At 43.6% G+C, this 12,995-nt stretch overlaps 1 protein-coding gene across 1 annotated transcript; it reads left to right on the forward strand.

The window, feature by feature from the left end:
* Positions 1–8,058: 8,058 nt before the first annotated feature.
* On the forward strand, positions 8,059–9,162 carry LOC308241681 (2'-5'-oligoadenylate synthase 1-like; the record flags this gene model as incomplete). The annotated part of the gene is made up of 1 exon (XM_080655216.1): positions 8,059–9,162. The coding sequence occupies one exon, from the start codon at positions 8,059–8,061 to the stop codon at positions 9,160–9,162; it is 1,104 nt and encodes a 367-aa protein (XP_080511342.1).
* Between the last annotated feature and the right edge of the window lie 3,833 nt (positions 9,163–12,995).

The following is a 12,995-nucleotide window of genomic DNA, read 5'->3' on the forward strand; positions in this document are numbered from 1 at the left end:
TTAGCATACTTTTCAGTCCTTTGAGGTAGAATAATTTAGTATTTTAAGGCATATGTTGTACTGAAACTGGCTCCTAGTGGCTGGGAGAGCTGACTGTACCCATTTATTTATTTCTCTATTTTGAAAGCCAGTCCATAATATTTACCAGAAAACCACTTATTTTAACCATTCTATGGTTGTTATATTATCTATAGATTACAAATCATGAATGTAAAAGGAATTTTAAAGTTCATCTAATCCAAACATCATAATTTCAAACAATAAGAACAGTGAAATAATTTTGCAAAAATCATGTACTAATAAAAGATCCACAATTACAATTCTGTTTTCCTGATTTCTAATCCATTTCTCTGCTTACCACAGATAGAGGAGGGAAAGGACACCAATTTCAACCAATTACATACTTATTACAGGTCAATCTTAGGTCAGGCCCTGTGTTCTATGATGTGTGGGATACAAAAAGGAAGCGCTGAAAATGTTGATTAAGCTCATTGTCGACTCTATGATGTAGAAGTGCCACTTAGTATCAGCTCCTAGCAGATGACACTCACTAGCCCTACCATATCTTCCCATAAAATAAAGATTTTTTTTAAAAAAAAGAGAGAGATGCAAGGCCAAATTTGACCTTTAACCTTTGTCTTCTATATCTTAGCCAGGGACCAGGCTCAAAGAATCAGGAAAGTCCTGGTATCAGTGTCCCAGTGTGGAAACCAGAGGGGGACCAGCAGAGAGTGGGAGTGGGTAGCTAGTTTCTAGTCTATTAATCATAGAAGAAATGGAGCTCATTTAGGTCATTTATTAACTTAAAATTTTATTTTTATTCTTTGAGATTAACTCTTCTGATAATTCTTTTCAGATAGCATATCTTTTCTAAGATTACCTTTAAGATCATTAATCATCCCCTGTAGCCTGCATTCATCCCCATGGACTCTGTATAGGGTCAGTCATTAGGGATCAAAAAGGCATGAGGATACAACTACTGGAATGAGGCCAAATGAAATGACACGGTAATTTGCATAGTGGTGTGTAATCAAGGAGAGTTGTCATTTGTTTGTTTGTTTGTTTAAATATATTTTTATTGATTTTGGAGAGGAAGAGAGAGGGAGAGAGAGAGATAGAAACACCAATGATGAGAGAGAATCATTGATCAGCTGCCTCCTGCATGCCCCATACTGGGGATCAAGCCCGCAACCTGGGCATGTGCCCTGACTGGGAATCAAACTGTGACCTCCTGGTTCATAGGTCGACGCTCAACCACTGAGCCATGCCAGCTGGGTGAGAATCATGGGGGTTTTTTTAATGGATAGTGAGGAGTAAAAGCAATCTCTACACTCATACATTATTCTTAATTACATATGGCAACACAAGATGACAGGATAAAACAGTGCATGTCTGTCCCCCTCCTGCCCTAGCATGACAGCTCTGCAGAGGCCTTGCTGAGATTTGCCTTGGGATGAAGGCCTACCCTGAGCAACTGGTGTAAACAGGCAGAATTCTTTCCAGGGATTTATCCATTTGCCTGTGTATAGCAAAAAATAAATTAAAGTTATCACAAAATATTGATTCAGAGCTAGGAGATTAGTTTCAGTTATTTACTTTGCCAAATTAGTCTGACAGAGACTGATCAGTGTTAGAAAGCTTTTAACCCTACTTGGGGGCTACTACAACTCAATGGCTGTATAGTCCACCAAATTGTGCTGTATCTATGTTTTGTTTGTAACAAGATTTTTTTAAATATCAACATGCCTTATTTTTAATGTCAAATAGTCATTTTGATTTATGCCACCCTTTGGAAACTAAAAGTCACAAGATGAGTGTTTTCCTGATAACAAGGTCATTTTTTAAATACCCCTCCCTTTTTTACATTAAATTAACTAATATGAATCCTAGCCAGATCAAGTCTAATAGCATCCCAGGTAATAGAGAAGGACTACTTCAGATTTCAGAAATAAATATGTCTATATATATTTATCTGGCTGCTGGTTATATATATTTATATATATGGTTATATATATTTATCTGGCTGCTAGTACTTTATAAAACCTATTGGAAATGAAAAGTGCTGTTTGGGCATTTGAGCACATTTTCCAAAATATGTTCACTTTAAATCACATTTTTTAAACTGTGTATGTGTAAGTGAATAAAATAATTAGGACATGATTTTAATAAATAATTTACATCTTAACTCATTTCAAAATAGATTCTGGAAATGTCATTTTTAACATGAATTCCATGTAGCAATGTAACAACTATTTACAATTTCAGTGGTGACTTACATAACTTACATAAAGCAAGATGTTACCTACTTATACAGAAATTACCCCATAAAATGACAGTACCTAACTGTATCAGGTGCCCTATAAATAACTGTATGACATTCTAAAATGAATTTAAAACTGCCCCTTTTGATTAAGTGTAGTAATAACAAAATTCATGTTAAAGTTCATTATGTCAGCCAAATTAATTATATTAAGTTGAGAAGAATGAATTAATGAGGAAATTATTTATTGTAATTATTTAGCCCTTTTAATTAGCTTGTCCTGCCTGGGACATTAACTGAGTCTTCTAAAAAGCTGCTAGGCATTTATTGTAAAGCCTGATTGAAATTTTATATGAGTGTATTACTGGGTGTGTACTTTATTACTTATCAGCTAGAACAAAAGGATCATTTTTAGGATATGATCAAAATGCTAAATTAAATATCTGGTGCAAATTAGTTGTATAAAAATAACCAAATGAAAACAGTAAATTGTAAAAGGGTCCCACTGACAACTCCAAAGGCTGTAATTTCGAATGTAGACCTTTTTCCTGACACGTCTTGGCCCCAGGCCATGTTTTCGTTCCTCCCTGAGAGCACACAGTGATTCAGCTATCTCCAGGGCAGGTGAAACCTTACCTCCTCCATGACGCCTTTCCCTCGAATGGCATGTGTAGTTTTGTTTGCCCAGGTCTTGGAAGGTTGGAATGAGGAAGAACTGTGGACTGAGGTTTCAGGTTGGCTGGTAATTGTTTAGTGTTCATGTTTGAGAAGGGTTGAATTTTCTCAAGGATCTTTCATTTCCTAACACTAAATACCCTTAAGCCCACCAGAATCATGGTAAATCCTGCTTCCATTTAGGAAGCTCAGCCTCCACTGTGGCTGCCTTCAGAGCAGGGTGTCCCAACCTCCCATGCCAGAATTTTACCTCCAGACTCCTCGAGAATAAGAAAATACGTTTCAAGGTCCCAATTTTATCATAGTAAGAGTAAACTGTCCAATAAAGTAGCAGGATACAAAATAAATATTTGGAAATAAGTTCCATTTTTTTAAAATATATTTTTATTGATTTCAGAGAGGAAGGGAAAGGGAGAGAGAGATAGAAACATCAATGATGAGAGAGAATCATTGATTGCCTGCCTCCAGCACACCCCCTACTGGGGATCTAGCTCGCAATCCAGACACGTGCCCTTAACTGGAATTGAACCCAGGACTCTTCAGTCCGAAGGCCAACACTCTATCCACTGAGCTAAACTGGGTGGGAAAGTTCCATTTTTATACAACAATAATGCACTATCAAAAAGAGAAATTAAGAAAATAATCCTATTTACAATTGCATTAAAAAAATACCTTAGAACAAATTTAACCAAGAATTTTCTATTCTAGGAAAATTATAAGACATTGAATAAATTGAAGAAGATACAAATAAATGAAAGCATATTCATACTTATGGATAGAAAGAATTAGCATCATAAAAATACTACCCAAAGCAACCTATAGTTTCCATAAAATACCTATCAAAATACCAATGGTCTTTTTCACAGGGCTAGGACAAATAACCCAAAATTTATATGGAATCACCAAAGACCCCAAATAGTCACAGCAATCTTTAAAAAGAACAAAGTTGGAGGAATCACACTACATTACATGAAACTATACTACTATCAAAACAGCATGGCACTGGCGTAAAATCAGAAATATAGATAAATGGAGCAGAATAGAGAGCCCAGAAATAACCCATGCCTTTATGGTTAATATTTAACAAAGGAGGCAAGAATATACAATGGGTGAAAACAGTGTATTCAATGAATGATGTTGGGAAAATTGGACAGATACATGCAAAAAATGACACTAAACTGCCTTCTTACACCATACACAAGAATACATTCAAATGGATAAATACTTAAATGTTAGACTTAAAGCCATAAAAATCCTAGATGAAAACATAGGTAGTAAAATCTTGGACATTTCTCATAGCAATATTTTTTCTGATATATCCTGGCCAAGGGAAACAAAAGAAAATATAAGCAAATCAAATTTAAAAAGTTTTTGGAAACCATCAACAGTAAAGGAAACCATCCTATCTAATAAAAGAGTAATATTCAAATTAACCATCACTCCACTACATCCGCAAGCCACGCCCACCAGCCACGCCCACCAGCCAATCAGGAGGGAATATGCAAATAAACCCAACCAAGATGGCTGCTGCCACAGAGAGCAGGAGGGAGGCTTGGGTTTCCCCGGCAATGGAGGAAGCCAAGCTTTCCGCCTGCCCTTACCGGCCCAGGCCTCCACTCAATGCTACAAAGTTTCAATGATAGAAGATAAATAAAGCCCAACAGAAATGGCGGCAGCCACAGAGCTGGAGAGAGCAGGAGGCTAGGGTTGCCCCCGGTAATGGAGGAAGCTAAGCTTTCCCCACACCCTGGCCAGCCCAGGCCTCTGCTTAAGGCTACAAAGTTTCAATTATAGAAGATACATAAATCCCAACAGAAATGGCTGGCGCCACGGAGAGAGCAGAAGGCTTGGCTCCACTCCAGGCTACAAAGTTTCAATTGTAGAAGATAAATAAATCCCAGATACCAGGGCCTCCGCTTGGGTCACCGGGGGGCATGGCCAGCCTGCAAACCACCACAGGCCCCTCACCCAGGCTGCCTCACGCCCCAAGGGAACCCCTACCCTGATCTGGGACACCCTTCAGGGCAAACCAGCTGTCCCCCCCCATGCACCAGGCCTCTATCCTATCTAATAAAAGAGTAATATGCAGATTGACCATCACTCCAACACACAAGATGGCTGCCCCCATGTGGTCAAAAATCCTGCCCCCATATGGACACAAGATGGCCACCACAAGATGGCCAGCAGGGGAGGGCAGTTGGGAGGGACCAGGCCTGCAAGGAAGGGCAGTTGGAGGCGATCAAGCCTGCTGGGGAGGGCAGTTAGGGGTGACCCAGCTGGCAGAGGAGGGAAGTTGGGGGTGACTGCGTCTGCAGGGAAGGGCAGTTGGAGGGGACCCAGGCCTGCAGGGGAGAGCAGTTGGGGGGGACCAGGCCTGCAGGGGAGAACAGTTAGGGGTGACCAGGCCTGCAGAGGAGGGCAGTTAGGGGCAAACAGGCTGGCAGGGGAGCAGTTAGTCATCAATCAAGCTGGCAGGGGTGTGGTTAAGGGGTGATCAGGCTGGCAGGTAGAAGCGGTTAGGGGCAATCAGGAAGGCAAGCAGGTGAGCAGTTGGGAGCCAGCAGTCCTGGATTGTGAGAGGGATGTCCAATGGGATCGGGCCTAAACGGGCAGTCGGATATCCCTCAAAGGGTCCCAGATTGTAGAGGGTGCAGGCTGGGCTGAGGGACACCACCCCCCATGCACGAATTTCGTGCACCGGGCCTCTAGTCAACAAAATAAAAAGACAACCTACTGAATGGAAGAAGATAATTGCCAATGATATATCCAATAAGGGGTTAATATCCAAAATTTATAAAGAACTCATAGAACTCAACACCAAAAAAATGAACAATCTAATTTAAAAATGGGCAGAGGACCTGAATAGACACTTCTTCAAAGTGGACATACAGATGGCCAATAGACATATGGAAAGATGCTCAATGTCACTAATCATCTGAGAAATGAAAATTAAAACCACAATGAGATTATCATCTCACACCCGTCAGAATGGCTTTCATCAATACCTCAACAACAAATAAGAATTGGTGAGGATGTAGAGAAAAGGGTACTCAAGTGCACTGTTGGTGGGAATGCAGATTGGTGCAGCTACTATAAACAGTATAGAGGCTCCTCAAACAATTACAAAGAGAACTACCTTATGACCCAGCAATTCCACTTCTAGGTATATATCCCAAAAATCCAAAAACACTAAATCAAAAAGATATATGCATCTTTATGCTCATTGCAGAGTTACTTAAAATATCTAAGACATGGAAGCAACCCAAATGCCCATCAATATATGAGAGGATAAAGAAGTTGTAGTACATATATACAATGGAATATTACTTGGCCATAAAAAATGAAATATTACCATTTGCAACAACATGGATAGACCTAGAAGGTATTATGCTAAGTGAAGTAACTCAGAGAAAGAAAAATACCATATGATTTCACTTATACTATGTGGAATCCAAAGAATGAAATCAATGAACAAACAAAACATAAACAGCCTCAGAGATGCAAAGAACAAACTGATGGTTGCCAGTTGGAGGAGGGGTTGAGGGCCTGGGTGAAAAAAGTGAAGGGCGTAAGAAGTATAATCAGTCTGCCACAGTCTTTCCCACTGCAAGGGTTCAGGAATCTGGAGAAGGGCTGCACATAAATGGATAAACTAGACAAGAAATATAAATTTGGAAGGAATGGGGGGAGCCAGGGGAAGCTTCACTCTAGTGGTGAGCTCTCTGAATGTCCGGACCCAAGGCTTTTTATTCACACATTTTGCCCTTTAGCAAAGCAGATAGACATATCAAAGGTAAGGTTTGGTAAACAATAAAGGATTCTCAGGCCAGGGGAATTGCCCTCAGCCATTTGGCAGCAGGTAATAATATGCAGATCTTCAGCCCTGCTGAAGATGTCCATCAGCCTTCTGAGGACTTTCACATTTATTATGACCTGCTGGACTTAGCCTCCAGCATCAGTTGTTACAAAATTATCATGGGAATGTAAAGTACAGCATAGGGAATATAGTCAATTGTTGTTAGATAGGACAAAGGTCAAAAGGTTGGGTAGTTCCAGATATTATTTCTTGCTAAATGTTAAAATACAGCACAGTATTTTGCAGATGCAGCAGTAACAGGATGAGCTGACAGGCGCTCAACTGGAGGAATGCGGCCAACTACAGAGAAGAAATCAACCTGTACATAAGCAATAGCTAAGCCTCCCTTCAAGGAGACAGAGCTGTGGATAGGAATCCATCTCCTTTACTTGCTGCAAGTAAATAAAATTACCTTGCAACCACCAGGTCTCATTTTTTAATAGACAACTCAAGTGGCAAACTCCTTGAGTTCAGTAGCAACAATATTGTAGTAACTATGTAGGATGCCAGATGGGTCCTTGAAATAGCCAGGGGATCACTTCATAAATTGTATAAATGCCTAACTGCTGTATACCTGAAACTAATCCTATATAATAAAAGGCTAATATGCAAAGCGACTAAACTGCCGGGCACTGACCACCAGCGGGGAGATGCTCAACTCAGGAGCTGGCCCCTGATGGGCGCTCTCAGCCAGAAGCTGGGCTCAGGGCAGGAAGGACATTCCCCAGGGGTCCCCCACTGCCAGTGGGGGGCTGAGGGACACTCCCTCCCCCCCCCCCAAGTGCAGGAATGCCATGCACGGGGCCTCTAGTTAAATTAATATTGAATGTCAACTGTAACTAAAAATTAAAAAAAAAAAAAGATCATAGGGGACTATAAAGATCATAGGAGACAATTGTGTCGGCAGCAACAACAAAAACCAGGAAGAAGGAAACCAAAAATCAGATTTGAATTATGTTTGCTCTTGGCACTAATGGGGATTTAAAGCAACATCTGCCGAGTACAGTCTGAAGAAAGGGCTGATCATAAAGGCAGAGAGTGCGTTTCAGCAAGGGGAGGAGCAGGTTGGGAGAGCAGACGCTGTTCCGGGATCCCAGGATTGTTTGATCTGCCAAGAAGCAAAACCAAAGACACAGCTCCTCCCTTCCCAGGAAACGAAACCGAAAGCAGTGCTGACTCAGGCAGCTGGATGGATATAAGAGAGGCCAACACTTTCTGCAGCCAGCTCTGTGGCCAGCGGCTCTCCTGTCCCTGCCGGATCATCACAATGCAGCTCATCCTAACCCCGGCCAGGCATCTGGACAAGTTCATCGAAGACCATCTCCTGCCAGACACGCCTTTCCGCAGGAGGGTCAAAAAAGCCGTCAATGACATCTGCAGTTTCCTCAAGGAGAGGTGTTTCCAAGGTGCCCCCCACCGTGTCCGGGTGTCCAAAGTTGTGAAGGGCGGCTCCTCGGGCAAAGGCACGACCCTCAGAGGCCGCTCTGACGCTGACCTCGTGGTCTTCCTCAGCGAGCTCAGAAGTTTTCAGGAGCAGTTGGATCGCCGAGGGGAGTTCATCTGGGAAATCATGCGACAGCTGGAAGCCTTTCAAAGAGAGACCAGAGTGGAGTTTGAGATCCAGAAGCCTCGATGGGAGAAGCCCCGGGCGCTCAGCTTTGTGTTCCGGTCCCCCGAGCTGGACGACAAGGTGGAGTTTGATGTACTGCCCGCCTTTGACGTCCTGGGTCTGTGGACAGAAGGTCCTGAGCCGCACATCCACGAAGGCTACAGACCTGATCCCCAGATCTACGTCAGGCTCATCCAAGAGTGCACACGCCTGGGGAAGGAGGGCGAGTTCTCCCCCTGCTTCACGGAGCTGCAGCGAGCCTTCCTGCGGCAGCGTCCCCCCAAGCTCAAGAGCCTCATCCGCCTGGTCAAGCACTGGTACCAGCTGAGCAAGGAGCGCCTGGGGAAGCGGCTGCCCCCACAGTACGCCCTGGAGCTGCTGACCGTCTACGCCTGGGAGCGTGGGTGCAGGGAGACCTACTTCCGCACAGCCGAGGGATTTCGGACCGTTTTGGAATTAGTTGTGGACTACCGGCAGCTTTGCGTCTACTGGACTAAGTATTACGACTCTGAAAATCCTGTTATTGGTCAATATCTGGTGACACAGCTCAAGCAACCCAGGCCTGTGATTCTGGACCCAGCTGACCCTACAGGGAACGTTGCAGGTGGAGCAGGTGGAGACGGCTGGCGGTGGCTGGCACAGGAGGCTGCAGCCTGGTTGAGTTACCCATGCTTGAAGAATCAGGATGGGTCTCCAGTGGGCTCCTGGGACATAGGGCTCCAAGGAGAGAGCGAAGATAGCTGGACATGCGCCATCCTCTGAAGCCAGTGCGTCTTAGGGGACAGGGCTCCAGAGTCATGTGGGCCCACCTCCTCCTTCCTGCGGGGGGGGGGGGGGGGGGGGCGAGGCACTGTTGATTCAGAGAGGATAGAGGACTGCACCAAGCCAGCAGTGAGTAGGACAGACCTAGGACCAAAATCTAGGTCTCCTGATCCCACCCTTCCCACTATTCTGTGCTTCTCATCTTTCATCAGCCCAGCCTCACCCTGCCTATTCTCAGACAACAAGAGAAATATTGTGTAGACAAAAGAGGGGAATTCCAGCCTTGACTTTCTTCTATGTACCTGGCCGGCATGTTTTAGTCCCATTTGTTGTCACTTGCAATAAAAATAATAGCAAAAAAAAAAAAGAGTGAATTGTCAAAAGATCACCTTGAGAAAAACAATACAATACATGTTACAGAAAGAGGAAAGAGAACCCATCAGACTGCGGATTGAAGAGTCCCAGGTTCGATTCCAGTCAAGGGCACATGCCTGGGTTTTGGGCTGGATCCCCAGTGTGGGGCATGCAGGAGGCAGCCCATCAATGATTCTCTCACATCATTGATGTTTCTGTCTCTCTGTCCCCTCTCCCTTTCTCTCTGAAATCAATAAAAATATATTTTAAAAAAGAAAAGAAAGAGGACAGAGAAGAGAGTTTTCCTCTCCAAATAAACCGTAAATTAGAGGGAGTCTGAAGGAAGAAGAGGCCAGGAATCAGAGAACCTAGATTCTTCTGGCCTCGCCATTGTTACTCTCTCCATGTCCCTGTGCAATTCAAGTGGGCTCTGGAAGGTTTTACTTCCTCATGTGTAAAGTGGAGATAAGAGCATTTTTCCAGCCTATCTCCCAGGCTTATATTGAAGCTCATGGGAAAGCATTTTAAAAAAGGAAAATTATTACTCAAGTAATATGTTTACAATTTTTATAGAAGTCATAACTGTTCTAGAAAACTATCAAGCCAAAATTTTTATCTATCATGTTGTTTTTTAAGAAGAAGTTGATACAAAATAATTACTTTTACAATCCATATATATGACTAGATGCCCAGTGCACGAAATTCATACACAGGGGGAGTGTCCCTCAGCCGAGCCTGCACCCTCTCCAATCTGGAACCCCTCAAGGGATGTCCAACTGCCCATTTAGGCCCGGTGAGATCGGGCCTAAACAGGCAGTCGGACACCCCTCTCACAATCCAGGACTGCTGGCTCCCAACTGCCCGCCTGCCTGCCTTCCTGATTGCCCCTAACCGCTTCTGCCTGCCAGCTTGATCAACCCCTAACCACTCCCCTGCCAGCCTGATTGATGCCCCTAACTCCTCCCCTGCAAGCCTGTTTGCCCTCCCCTGCAGGCCTAGTCCCCCCCAACTGCCCTCCCCTGCTGGTCATCTTGTGGTGGCCATCTTGTGTCCACATGGGGGCAGGATCTTTGACCACATGGGGGCAGCCATCTTGTGTGTTGGAGTGATGGTCAATCTGCATATTACTCTTTTATTAGATAGGATAGAGGCCTGGTGCATGGGTGGGGGCCAGCTGGTTTGCCCTGAAGGGTGCCCAGGATCAGGGTAAGGGTTCCCTTGGGGCATGGGGCGGCCTGGGTGAGGGACCTGTGGTGGTTTGCAGGCCAGCCACGCCCCCCGGCGACCCAAGCAGAGGCCCTGGTATCTGGGATTTATTTATCTTCTACAATTGAAACTTTGTAGCCTGGAGCGGAGCCAAGCCTCCTGCTTGCTCTGTGGTGGCAGCCATTTTTGTTGGGATTTATTTATCTTCTATAATTGAAACTTTGTAGCCTGGAGTGCAGGCCTGGGCTGGCCAGGGTGTGCGAAAAGCTTGGCTTCCTCCATTGCTGGGGAAACCCAAGCCTCCCTCCTGCTCGCTCTGTGGCTGCAGCCATCTTGGTTGGGGTTAATTTGCATACTCACTCCTGATTGGCTGGTGGGCGTGGCTTGTGGGTATAGTGGAGTGATGGTTAATTTGCATATTACTCTTTTATTAGATAGTATTCTATTATGCAACGTAAACAGAAGGGAAGACTTCATGAGCAGTGTTAACATTGTACACTACACGCTGGCTACTGTTTAATTAAAAGCAACCATTTCTGCTAACTTGAACATTTTATTCAAGATCTTTTAAAATTTCTCATTGTTTTACTTACCACCCTTCCCCTAACCCAGTCAAACATCAGAGGGAAGGCAGGGGAGGGTGGACAGGGGGAAGAGATCAACCAATGAACTCATATGCATATATGCATAACCTAAGGACACAGACAGTGGGTCATGAAGGCTTGGGGGAGAGGCAGAGTAATGGCGGGGGGAGGGATATATGTAATACTTTCAACAATAAAGATTTATTTTTTAAAAATGAGAACAGAAAAAAAGAACACTCTCTTTTAACAATCATCTAAATTCTCTTTTGATAGAATCTGGCAGTTTCAGCTTTGCCCATAGCCATCTACATCTAGATGACAGAGACTAACTTTATTTCAAATCCACTCTTTCCTTCAGTTTTATCTCCCTGCTCCTTTGCAGCTCTCTCCTGGACTTCAAAGCAGCTGTGTGGTTTGCCTTTCAGAAAATCAGTGGCTGGGAGATGAAAAGCAGCTCTTGTTTATCTCCCACCTGCTGAAGGTGATTCTGCTCAGTAGCATCTGTGTGAGATCACTGCCATTTATCCTTGCAGAGGGGAGAAGTAAATGGATTACATACTCAAAACCCACAATAAGGAGAGAGTGATGCCCATTTTAAATGGATAGGATCACATCACATGCAAATATATTCATAAGAATAAGTAGAGTAATGGAGTCCTGGTGTTTAGAGTATAAATATAGAGTGTTACTGGTTGTGACCCTGATTTTTTTTTTTTTTTTTGAAAGGCTGTGTCTAAACTTGTTATGGTGTACAAAACGTTGTAGGTGGTTTATCACATTCTCTAATAGGTACCTGGGAAGTTATTTGAATTTAGTAGGCTTTAAGGATTATGACTAATAAAGGGCATTAATAAATGCGTGTGGGTGGGTGTCTATTTCTACATAGATAATAAGAAGCATTGTTTTCCTACTGCAGATACAGCCAGAGTTGCTGGCCCTGCTTACCCAGGTTGTGTATCAGTCTCTTTTCAAAGGGTGATGTCACAGTCTAACCCTGCCCTATCACAGTCATTCCTTAGCTCTCAATGTTCTTTATATTTCAAGGTCATTTCTTGGACCAGTGTTGGAAAAGAGACCTAAAAACACATACATTCCACAATGCCATTGATACGGGATTTTTGGACTGGAACACGTGGTGTTCCCCTGGGCAGAATGGCTTCCCCAGATTCTTTGTCCGTCAGAGTAGAAAAATGAATCCACAGATGGAAGATGGTATAGCAAAGGTGGAAATTTATTGAAGAACAAGTACAGACTCCCACATGGGGAGGGGGAAAGAGTCCCACCGAGTTCCTTTTTCCATGGTTTATAAAGGCTGCAGATCCTGGTGCCTTGATATCCCCTCTGATTGATCACTATTCCCCTTTGATTTGGTCACTATAGCAACTCCTTAGTTCAAAGGTCAAACCTCACATGGGCCATATGAGGCCCTCCTTCTTTATTTTGTAAATATACTGTAGACCTTTGGCTACTCCCAGTTCCCTTATCTTAAGGAACGATAACTGCTGCCTCTCCCAACTTCCTTGTCTTATGGATCTGAAATTTCTGCTGGCTTCCTGCTTTCTTGTCTTATGGAAATGTAACTGCTGCCTCTTCCAATTCCCTTGTCCAATGTAACCTTTGTAGCTCTGTTTCTTCCATGGACCCCCTTAATTGTAAAAATTCTCTAAACCTGCCTTTTTCACCTCTAAA

The sequence above is a fragment of the Plecotus auritus genome (genome assembly GCF_963455305.1).
Source record: "Plecotus auritus genome assembly, chromosome: 1".
Taxonomy (NCBI): domain Eukaryota; kingdom Metazoa; phylum Chordata; class Mammalia; order Chiroptera; family Vespertilionidae; genus Plecotus; species Plecotus auritus.